This window comes from Pectinophora gossypiella, chromosome 16, assembly GCF_024362695.1.
Source record: "Pectinophora gossypiella chromosome 16, ilPecGoss1.1, whole genome shotgun sequence".
Lineage (NCBI taxonomy): Eukaryota > Metazoa > Arthropoda > Insecta > Lepidoptera > Gelechiidae > Pectinophora > Pectinophora gossypiella.
In genome coordinates this window covers 2700810-2712947 of record NC_065419.1, presented here as the reverse complement: position 1 = coordinate 2712947, position 12138 = coordinate 2700810, and the positions used below count along the sequence as shown (strand labels likewise).

At 40.1% G+C, this 12138-nt stretch overlaps 1 protein-coding gene across 1 annotated transcript; it reads right to left on the bottom strand.

The window, feature by feature from the left end:
* Positions 1-376: 376 nt before the first annotated feature.
* On the bottom strand, positions 377-10727 carry LOC126373694 (slowpoke-binding protein). The gene is made up of 10 exons (XM_050019926.1): positions 10421-10727; positions 8509-8638; positions 7526-7594; positions 7121-7223; positions 5781-5966; positions 4820-5001; positions 3829-4003; positions 2687-2803; positions 1177-1298; positions 377-425 (listed from the first exon to the last, which is right to left on the bottom strand). Exons 1-10 carry the CDS (start codon positions 10725-10727, stop codon positions 377-379), a joined length of 1440 nt encoding a protein of 479 aa, XP_049875883.1.
* Between the last annotated feature and the right edge of the window lie 1411 nt (positions 10728-12138).

The following is a 12138-nucleotide window of genomic DNA, read 5'->3' as shown; positions in this document are numbered from 1 at the left end:
CGTTAACATGGGGCGCGAAATTTTGAAAAAAAAAAGAAAAAAAAACTGCCAAAAGCCCCTGATATGGCTCAACAATATGCCCCGTAGGGCTAACTTGCGCAACGTATAAAAAAATGTGACTGTCATTTTATCGATTCTGACGATAAATAAGCCCTGTCGTTCTGTGTCACGCATGTTAGGGAAAAACAAACTTGTCGATTTCGGCAAAATTTATTGAATCGATCGATAATTTTATCACGTGGCGCATGTTAGCCGCGTTGGATGAAATGTTTTTTTTTTTTCATTCATAATCAAATAAGTATTTAGTATTTGGATAGGTTGGTTTAAAGAAAATACTAGATAATAAAGAAAGTATACAATTTATTGCAGATATCAATTACCATTGCCATTCTTCCGTAAAATCTTGGTCCAAAGGGAAATGCCTTCTGAAAAGCAAATAAATAATTATTATATTCAAATTCAAAACATCTTTATTCAGTAGGTAACATAGTTACACTTTGAGTCGTCATTTTTTACATAACGAACGTCTCATCCGCCTAAAACTACTGCAGCTTCTCACAACCTGTACAGCCAAGGAAAAGAAATTGCAAGAAAAACCTGGGCCTCACACGGTTTTTTTTTTTCAAAAATAAGAAGAACATTTAAAATATTGTTATACAATTTAGTAATTTGAGTGCCAAATATCAGTTCATAGACAGTTCAGCCTTTTGTCCAGCAGTGGACGAGCGTAGGCTGTTGATGATGATGCAACTAGTGTCATTGGCACGCAGCTAAAATCGAACTTTTAATCAGCTGCAGTAAACTGACGTTTCAAAATGTTATTCCGTAAAATAATGTTCACACAAAGTGTTCACAGCCTAATCTCAATAGGGATGTGAATCAGTTCACTAAAGATCTAATCGTTCCACAACTAACTCATAATACTTAATTTACATAGATTAAGTCATACTAACATCATTATGGACCATAGTAGTTCGAAATAAATTATTTAATTTGATTTAATTCCATTTTAATCATTCATTTATTTCAAAAGTAAAACCAAAGTTATCGTCCATTGAATGATTCACTCACTCACTTAGTTACATCCGTATTTATTTTTCTTCAAAAAGCGGCAACCCACAAAACGTCATTTTACTGCAGCTAATAAAAAGTTGGACTTCAGCTGGTGCAGCGTACCTGCGCGCGGGCGGCGTGGCGGGCGAGCGTCGCGGCGGCGTGAGCGCGCGGCCGGCGGGCTGGCGCCGCGCCACCTCGCCCAGCAGGGACAGGCACGAGCGGGACAGCCGCTGGCTGAAGTTCTGCAACACAAAACATTTATAATTTGGGTTAAGGTTAGGTTTTGATTAAGGTTTAGTTAAGTGTTAATTGTACATAATTTATTTTATTTAGAGTTTGTCTATTTGTTTTAATTTTATTTAATTTTATATTTGTTTCATATTTTTGTTCTGTAGCTGTTTTGTTTATAGTGTAATTAATATTTTTCAATTTGTTATTTAGTTCATCCACTTATAAGTAGGTAACACGTAATTGTGTGATTGTTATATGCAATGAATTATGACTAAAATTATAAATGCGTAAATCAAGGACCAAGCATTTCTTTGGTGAAAATAAATATTATTTATAAATTTGACTTATAATAGCCTCCATTGCCTAGTGGTTACATCTCACTATCTGTTCGGTTCAAATTCAATTATACTCGCTCCTTATTCGAGACGGTTAAAAGTGTAGTCATGTGAAATAGGTATTTAATATACTTGCTCAACTTCAATTTTATTATTTAGAACTAAGTAGGGTTTTATGTTTATTTTTTTTTAAAGAACGTCTAGGGCCCTGTGCCGAGGTTTTTCTTGCAGCTTCTTTTCCCCGGCTATACAGGTTGTGAGAAGCTGCAGTAGTTTTAGGCGGATGAGACGTTCGTTATGTAAAAATTGACGATTCAAAGTGTAACTATGTTACCTACTGAATAAAGATATTTTTGAATTTGAATTTATCTATTCTAGTACGGTCACGAGCATTAATATGTATACACTTTGGTACCATGTCACATTAACTTTTTTGACAAATTAAACTGTAAGTCTCACTAATTGTACAATAGGTTAGCGCGACAGAGTCCTAAAGTGGGTACATTATATTGCTCATGACTGTACAGTATAGTACAACCATATATAGTACGTATAAACTAATAATACGGAACATGACGTCATCACATCATCAATTTAAGAGCCACGCTCTTGTCGGTGCAGCATTTTCCATTCCAGTCTATCAAAGGCCAATTCCTTGACTTCCCTATAAGACACGACAACCTTTTCTTTAATCTGTTCCATGTAAGCTCTTCTTGGTCTTCCCCTTCCTCTCTTTCCTTCTAGCTTTCCTTCTATGATGTTTTTAATGAATTGGTCGTGTCTTATTAGGTGACCGTGGCTTATGACGTCAAGTGACCAAAATTGCCCATAATGAAGTTTAAAACACAGTTCTTTTATTCTAGGCGAGATTCAACGGTTTAAAACGATTTATTTGGGGTTTAAAACGGAATCATTTGGTTTAAAACATTATAAATCGGTTGTTTTATAGTCGTGACATGATGTGATGGGCCATCTCAGGTGCGTCTGGTGGCTAGTTACAACCCTGACACCAGGATTGGTGAGGTCGGTTATGTACCTCACTCACATGAAAGGAAGTTGGTTACCGGTAAACAGGAGCCCTTCATCTCGCGTAGGTCGATCTTCCTGAAGAGTTCGCAGAGCAGCAGCTCGTGAAGCGACGGAGTGCGAGGACCGAAGATCAGCTCGATGATCTCCACTACCTGGTAGGAAAACATTGTACAATCATGAGCGATATAATGTACCCACTTTAGGACTCTGTCGCACTAACATATTTGACATTTAGTGAGACTTACAGTTCAATTTGTCAAAAAAGTTAATGTGGCATGGTACCAAAGTGTATATAATAATGCTCGTGACCGTAAGACAAGGGGGAAGTAGCGAAGACGGCGTGTCAGGGTCGTAGTAAGTGGAATTCCGTGGTCCCTGCCTACCCCTATGGGAAATAAGCGTGATCTTATTTAAGATGTGTGGGAGGCATTGTTAGACTGATCACTTGTCGTATCACCATTACGGATAACGGCCTCCGTGGTCCAGTGGTTGAGAGTTGGGCTCACCATACTGAAGTCCCGGGTTCGAATCCCGGCGGGGACATATCACAAAAATCAGTTTATGATCCCTAGTTAGGACATTACAGGCTGATCACCTCATTGTTCGAAAGTAAGGCGATCCGTGCTTCGGAAGGCACGATAAGCCGTTGGTGCCGGTTACTACTGATGTAAATACGTAGTCGTTGCTTGAGTCATGTCAGGGGCCTTTTGCGGCTCAATAGTAACCCTGACACCAGGGTTGATGAGGTTGGTAATCCACCTCACTACGCACACGATAGAAGTCGAAGGACATAATATACGATCCCGACGACCCGATAACTCTAGCCATAAAGGCGGCCAATCAGATCGTGATACCAAACACTTCAGCACGCCGATACCGACTCCGCTGGCGTGGTCGACGATTTCCGTCAATCGGCGCTTATCGTTGTCGACCCAATAGAGTCGATTAATTCTTTCAAATATTTTTCGTCTCAGACGACGTCCTGCGCCGAGGTTCGCACCCAATTGGGCACCCTTAGGCTGTTGTCTTAAACGTTGTACCGGGTGAGAGCCTTCAGCGCTCTCCTTTTGTTCGGCCAAGTAATTAATGCTATCTAAGACAAATCTACAAAAAGTCACGTCAAAAAAAACACGATAGAAGAAGAAGCCCAATATAGAAAGTAATACAAAGTACGTACATGCGGGTAGTTGGGTAGAAGGTCAGACAACAGAGCAAGATCAAGCTCTGATGCTGAGCACATCTCGTACAGCACGTGGCCGAGGGACAGGGCCTCCACGTTGTCCAGGGGTGCCGCTAGGGCTATCGGACACCTGGGCATCGCTCCGATCAGCGTGTTCTCTAAGCCGCATATTCTGAGAAAAAGATAAATAACGAATATTACTTGCACTCTAAGGCGATTCTCACACTGCATGATGCAGCGTAGCGCGTGGATGCGTGTTCTTCCGTTGCTTGTAAGTATCTCCGTTTGTATAGAAAACACGCACGGTCTAACACACAGAAAATGCATCCACGCGGTTCATGCACCCCCGCGCGTAGGTGCGGGGCGAGACGCAAGGTATGGCACACCGAATCCCGCAGTGCCGCGCGTGATTTTGGAACGGCTTTGAATGATATGAGAGCCGCCGGGCGTTCTATAAAACGCCCCTACGCGCATGAGTGCGTAAAAAACCCTGACATATGTAAGATTGGAATTACATGCATAAACTGAAATTGCTGAATTATTTCTCAAAATAACACACTTTAGTTCCACACCCAACTGGGCTACCACGGCTCGGTGGTTTTGGAAAATGCAAATAACAACATTAAAACACACAACACTAAATTGTATGTTATATTGGCACCCAACAAGGGACCACGTTTTGGTCCACGATGCGATGCTTGGATTAAGGTAACGGAATGGAGAGATTGGAAATATATTATATTAATATTATATGTTATGTAATTAAAACCAAATATTTTTTGAATGAAAACAAAAACCTTTATTCGTCAATATGACTAATTGGAAATTAGCATAATCAAAACAAAAAGTACTTATAACTCAAGAAGATTCGCCCAATCCAGTCCATCTTGAATGCGATCTCGCGAGATCGGTATCCCACGAGATTGGGTTTGCTTTCCTTACATGAAACATCATTGTTGTTAATATTGGCGCCCAGCAAGGGACTCACCTTGCTACTCCGTTCTGCACCACCACATTGCCTGAGTGGAGGTGGCGGAAGGGAGGGAAGCCCTTCTCCTTGAGGAAGAGCAGGCCCTCCAGCATTTGCCTGCCGAACCGCGCCACTTGCCACGCCGGCAGCCCTGTCCCTCCCGACCCGTATTTACGCCCATACTCGTCGTTCCAAGTGCTCTGGAAAACCGACGTTTTGAAGTCTTAGAGCTACGAAGCATTTGTTTTATTCGCCATTAACGTTACAACAGTCAAAAATAGCGTTTTCATAGGATGCGGTGTTATTAGTTCCGGTTTCAGCCACGCGCTAAAACATCCTTGTCGGACTATAGGCACGGTTACTTACTCGTATAGTTAATCTCTCTATCTCTCTCCCTCTCTAACTAATTAAGAGCTGCGCTCTAGTCGGTAAAATAATCACCAATACTTATTCATAGTTACCTACTACGTATTAACAGACAAATCACTCAGTACACAATTTTCATAGCTACCACGATAATAACCCATTTCGGCGCATTTGCAACGCAGTACAGAAGCTGTACTAACGCGCTATACCATAGCGACTGTATCGATGCAAACGCGCGACCGTGTCGGACGACATTGGGGGAAGAATGGAGGGGAACTTGCGCGTTGTCGTCTGACTGATTGTCGTTATGCGGGCGAGGGCACAAAACTAGTGACCGCAGCGAGTTCCGACTGTATCGATGCCAGGAACGGATCTAGATTTTATGTCAGGGGGAGTCACCAGGTCGCAGACAGCCTATCTCCGTAGAGAATTAGATAAAATTGCAGTGGCCACCCATGGCCCAACCTGTCGCCCTGGGGTGATGACCCATGATCGATACGAACGCTCGACTGCATCGCTACAAAAAGTCGTCGTGGGCGAGGACCCTAAGTCATAGGACTTCTACCAAAGAGATTAAGTACATTCGGTTAAGATTTTGTAAGGAATCGTCTACCTTATAAATGAGGTCTTTCAAGCTCCCTCGGATGTTAAAAGGCAGCACAGCTAAGGCGTGTCCGTTGCACAGCTCCAGGTCTAACACTGGGTAGATGTACGGGTGGTGCAGGGCTCTGAATAACTTCATGATCAGACCTCTGGACCGTTCGCTCTGCTCGATTGGACACTTGCTTGTTAGAGGCATCTGTGGAGGAATTGGGTCGTGTACTAGGCTCAAGATAAGTACATTATAAAATTCTGATTATACTAAATAAAGACAGGTCTAAAAGTAACGAAACACATTTTCTTTTTTTCTATTTAACTTATTTATGAATTTTAATCAAGACAAACGTACTTAATACTAAGTCGTACATTTTACAAGGTATTCTATGACGTCATAGTGTGATTTTTCATACAAATTCTAGAGTAATTTCGTGTTTTGACGATTACTTAATAAAAAGTAACTAATTTGACTAGTTGGAAACTTAGCCTATTGTAGAAGAGCTTTTATGAAAGAGCGTAATCACCTTTATTAAGTAAGCAAGTACTGTAAATTGTTTGATAACAAATAAAGTAATTATTTTGTATTCGTATTGTTGAGAGCTTTTTTATGATTTTTCCTTTTTCAGGAAGATGGGTGTCCTACTGATGTTTTCCTTTTTCTACATTTAATGATCCCAACATTGGTGCTAATTCCTGTAAATACCATCTAATTTTATTTTAAGTTATATCTGTCATTTTCTTATCCGCCGAAAAGGAAAAGGACGGGTAATCGACAAGCATAAAATTTATGGAACACATGTCAATTTTAAGGACAAATCTAAAACAACCGTCTAAAAATTTTACATCAGTCAATAACCAGACACAGGTAAGTAGACAGCACGTCAAACGGATTGCATACCAGCGACATACCTTTTTGATTCGTCCGGGCTATTCATTCATTGACTCATTCTTCCTAAAATTAAGAGCTGTGAAACATCCGTCCCTTTCCTTTTCGACGGATATGAAAATGACGGATATAACTTAAAATAAAATTAGGCGGTGTCTGCAGGAATCGGGGCCATTATATTCGTAAATAAATTCGACAATCATTGGTTTAGGCCTGTGCTGGAGTCGAACCTGCGACCTCAAAATGAGAGACAAGCTGTGAGGCATGTGTTATGTCTGTATGTTTTTGTTGTTTAGTGCAAAGTATATTTTGATTTGCCATAAATAATAGGTCTAACAGAAAGCTTGGTGAGGCGTGGGTACTTAGTTCATCTTGGGATGGATGTAGAAACTTCCGGTTATCTCAATTGAGATACAGTCAGCTTATGTATGTATGTTGATTTGGAAAACTCGTAGTAAATAATTTCTTACCAGAGTAAGCAATCTGTCGGTTTTAATAGAGTTGTCATGTATCGCAAACCAGTGTTTATTCGGCCGAGAGCCGATTGGGCCCAGTTGTGACAGCATATCGTACCTGGAAAGTTATAAATTAGCGTAAGATTTTTTTTCTTTTATTATAGATTTGGCGCAGATGGCATTAACTACTAGGCCGGACAAATGTGGAGCGCTGAAGGCTCTCACCCGGTACAACGTTTAAGACTACAGGCCTGAGGGTGCCCAGTGCGCGCGGACCTCGGCTCAGGGTGTCGTCTGAGAAGAAAAACATTTGAGGATAGCGGTAAGCACTGAATGAGGGAAATCGTCGACCACGCCGGCGGGGCGGCATCAGGGTCTGGGCAAGTACACTTGAAACAATATACTTATCTACATCCTTACCTGGACGTTTGTGACAAATATTCTGTACAGAGTGCTAACGCCGCTGAACTCTCCATTGACCGTTCGATTCTAAAAATAATATACACAAAACAAAACCAAAATGAATCAAAAAGGTTCACAATCAATAATGTGCCGTTCCCCGGAAAGTTCCCACTTTAGGAACGTTCCCGGCAGTTTTTTTTTTTTGACGTGACTTATTGTAGATTAGCCGCAGATGGCATTAACTACTTGGCCAGACAAAACTCGTTCCCGGCAGTAAAAAGACGCTAAACTTATGTAAAAAGAACTTTATTGCCTAACCCTTAGGCAGACAAGACCAGAGTACAAGAAAGAACAATTTAAAAAAGGAAAAGCGGCCAGTGTCCTTACTATTAAAGAGTTTTTACAACGGGAACATTCTCACTTTGGTAACATTACCGGAAACTGCACATGACTATTCACAATGCTCAAAACGTATGAATAAAAAAACAGAAATACACGCAGTCTGCATATAATATTATGTGTTTATGCCCCCACCGGGATTTGAACCCGGCATGTCCCATATTATAACACAAAATTCACTTTGTGATCCCTAGTTTGGTTAGGACATTATAGGCCGCACACCTCATTGCCAGAAAGTAAGGTGATCCGTGTTTCGTAAGGCACGTTAAACCGTTGGTCCCGGTTACTTCTAACTGATATAAGTTGGTATTCGGCTCAATAGTAGCCCTAACACAAGGTTCGATTGAGCCGCCAAAGGCCCCTGACATGACTCATGTAACGACTACGTACTTACATCAGTAAGTAGTAACAGCCAACGGCTTAACGTGCCTTCCGAACCACGGATCATCTATACTTTCGGACAATCAGGTGATCAGCCTGTAATGTATTAACCAAAGTAATTTTTGAGATTTGTACCCATCGGGATTCGAATTTCGAATCCTGACACCAGGGTTGATGAGGTTGGTTCGCCTCACAACCCACACGATAGAAGAAGTGCTTACTTGGGTGAGGTGGGAGGCTCCGAAGGTGACGACTTGCCAGATCCTGTGCCGATGATAGACTTGTTGAACAGCAGTTTGGCCAGGGAGTCTATCTTCTGCGCCACCAGCGGTGCTCGCTCTGAGTTCTCTTCTGGAAGTTCGCAATATACATACGTATTGTATTATATATTTATTTAATGTTCGTTTATTTATTTATTATGGTGCATCAACAGCAGTACATACACAAACACACAAAATAAAATACACATACAAAAAGTTCCGGTATGCCTGCCAATTATAGACGCACACAACGCTAAGATAATAAAAAAAAGTAGAAACAAAAGTTAACAAATTAAAAAGATCAATAATCGAAAATAAAAGTACTTAAAAAAACAATTTTGAAGTTTGTTGAAGGAATAAGAGCTTTCGTACGCATGCGTTCTACATAAACAGCCTAATGCGTCTTACTGGGTACAGGTACGTTAGTATTATATGATCTGTGGCACAGGCGTCCCCTCAATCAATCACGCTGCTCCACTGCGGGTTGTTACCTATACGTCTCATAGCAGTAATAATTCCTTATTTTGATGAATGCTAAAAATAAATATCGGCACTGCTCCGATTCCATTCCTTAAGACCAACAGATTAAAGACAAAGTAAGAAAGATAGAAAGAAAAGAGCAATACTTGAGTTACTAGCGCACGATGATCCGTCAGTGTCCTCTGGTTTGCCATCTTCAGTGAGCAAGGAAAGAAAACATAAACCGATCAGCAAGTAAACATTTAGTAGAAAGACCATCGTACGCCAAAGAAGAGAAAGAATGATTATTTTATACCAGTAATATCAATCGTGTCAACGCAAAGATATCATAGAATCTTTTGTTTTTTTTTTTTGCGAATATCCAATTGGTTAGTCATATCCACTTACGGCATAAGTTCTAGCTGGATATTCGCAAAAAGACAAATGATTCTAGGATATTTTTTCTTTTACGGTACGTAACGACATTGACCTTCTGGAGTTCGAAAAAGAAGTAGTTTTGTGATAGATAAGATAATAAGATATGTATAGGTTGTTATAATGTCAATTATCCGGCGTGTTAGGTATGTATGAGCAAAGAATAAAGAATAATACGGACACTAAAAAAAAATATATATACACAGACACTACACAATGACGTTATTAGGTCGTAGTAACAATAGAGACTTTATTTCTTACTTATATAGGTACTACTACCTATGCAAGAAGCCTTAATAATCATCAGTTATTTTCATAAATATTTTTTTTAACACTGAACGGGTGTTATAGGTTCACAATGTAAACAAAATAGGCACTTTGCATTCATATTATTTTTACGTTAAGCCTTTAGCCTAGGTACAATGTTTAATCAAATCAATTTATTTGCGAGAACACATAAAATTTATTGCAAATTATTAGCATAAGTATGTAAATACATAAATAGACACCATGAAAAATTAAGCACGTAAAGGCGCCGCGCAGACAATTACTGTCAAATTAAATTTCGAATCTGACGAAAGAAAGTCGGCGTCTAATATCAAATTATACTAACAGATATTTTTCTTTAAATTATCCGCGCGCAGCCGATTAAAGTAAGGCCGAGGGGTGAGTGAGGTAAACCTAGCCACAAACCTAGCTCAGACGCTGGTGGGAAGCGGAGGGTTGCCGTCCTATACGTAGTAATATTCCTTATTGTATGCTTTAGTCTTAAATGGCTGTAAGCCGCTATGGAGTAGGTAAGTTGGAGACCGCGACTATGTCTCGCTCGCTTGCACTTACGCGCGGCACACGACAAGAATGTCATTTGTGTACGGAGTGTCCGGGGTGAGGTAATAGAGTATTATTCCTTATTCTATGGTAATAGGTAGGTCGATAATGGAAATAAAGATGAGTCATGCATACAGATAAAGCATCCTACCTTCGCTTTCTTCTCTATCGGTGGACACAGACCGAATTCTGAACGCGTTCCTTTTATTGGCAGCTGCAATTGACTCAGGATTCAGCTCGGCAGCTGACTGCGCCCGTCTGCACGCTCCACGGCGCTTCTTCTTCCTATAACTTGTCCTTGGACGCTCCTGGTAAAACCTATCATGGCCAGTCGTCTCTGGCTCCTTCATTTCCTTCCCCTCACTATTATTCTTCATATGCTGGTACAAATTGAACATCTTCACAGATTCCACAAACGATGTCAAACGTAATTTAATTTTTTCCAAGGAAATTCTCATTAATCTGCTTTTTCTATGTGAGTGTATAAAAATTATGGCTTCTTATCACACATAGCGTCTATAGTTGTTAAACGGATTAGAAATTACATTCGCTAAATTTTAATTTGGGAATTCACTTGTGAAATATCCGATATAACTTATGTTTTGAAATGCTTTTTTGATTATAGAATGTTGTGTTAATTTATAAATTATGTGGTGAACGAGTGCAGTAAACGGTGGATAACTGAACTATGTCAATACACAGGGCCTAATTGAAAGCCTACAAGTAACGTATTAGACTAGCTAGAAACACAACTATGTCCACAGTGCGATACTTAGGGTCAGCGCACACCAAGAGCAGCGGCGACGGGAGTACTTTATCTATTTATTTATTAAGTACCTAACAGTTTGTTATACACAATTCAAGCAAACGATTTATTTATACATTGTCTTAAGTTTACGCGGTTATTATCATAATTAAAACACGTAATAACGGGTGCTTTAAACGCGGTCAGACCCCGTTATTATGTGTTTTAAAACGATTTGTTTTGTTATTTAGTAATTAACTTTGAAAAATTGACTTTTCTTAAATTTTCATAAAGTTAATTTTCCCATTAGGATTCCTAGAAATGTTTTACTTTACAGTCATTCTTATCGCATTTATTTGCTTCTGGCGGTAATATCGGTAACGTCGGGTAGATTTTATTGACAGACACTGCTCGAGCGTTCAATAGAACACCCAACCACAGCCCGGACACTTCATACAAAAACCTCATTCTTACCGTGTGCCGTTACAGCATTAGTGCGAGCGAGACAGAGAGTCTGCGCGCGCTTCCTTACTCCTTAATGGCTTATGGCCACTTAGACTAAAGAATAAGGAATAATACTAATAACGAATAGTACTTATAGAACTGCAACTCTCAGCGGAGAGCGGCAGAACTAAGTTTTCCTCACCCCCTCGGTCTTACTTTAGTCTTCAATCGTATGGGCATCGGACGTCACACACACAGATGCGCGTGTACGATAATGTCAATGTGTAGTGTCTGTGTAAAACGAGGTTGTTTGTATGAAGTGTTCGGGTTGTGACTAGAGAACCCGCAGCGAGGGAGTAAGGTGAAAAATCAGCTAGATCCAACTAGTCAAATCAGTTACTCGTTTACTAAACGTCACGAAATTACTATGGAATTTGTACGAAAAAGCACACTGTGACGTCATAGAAAAACGTGATAAAATGTCGGACTTATTATTACGTTTTTCTTGATTAAAATTCATAAATAAGTTACTTAGAAAAAAGATGTTTTTCGTTAGTTTTACATCTGTCTATATTTATTAATCAGAATTTCATAATTTATCTTGAAGCTAGTACACGACCCAATTCGTGCGAGGCGGAGTGTCGGTTCTGTACGTAGTGTAATTTTTTATTCTTTGATCC

Bases quoted from the DNA above. Each gene is read 5' to 3' on its own strand.
- LOC126373694 (XM_050019926.1), bottom strand. From the start codon at position 10,727: ATGAGAATTTCCTTGGAAAAAATTAAATTACGTTTGACATCGTTTGTG. The intron at 4,004-4,819 runs GTGAGTCCCTTG...TCTTTTTCTCAG, and splicing joins GTGCAGAACGGAGTAGCAAG to AATATGCGGCTTAGAGAACA. The intron at 1,299-2,686 runs GTAACCAACTTC...TTTGTGTTGCAG, and splicing joins TGAAGGGCTCCTGTTTACCG to AACTTCAGCCAGCGGCTGTC.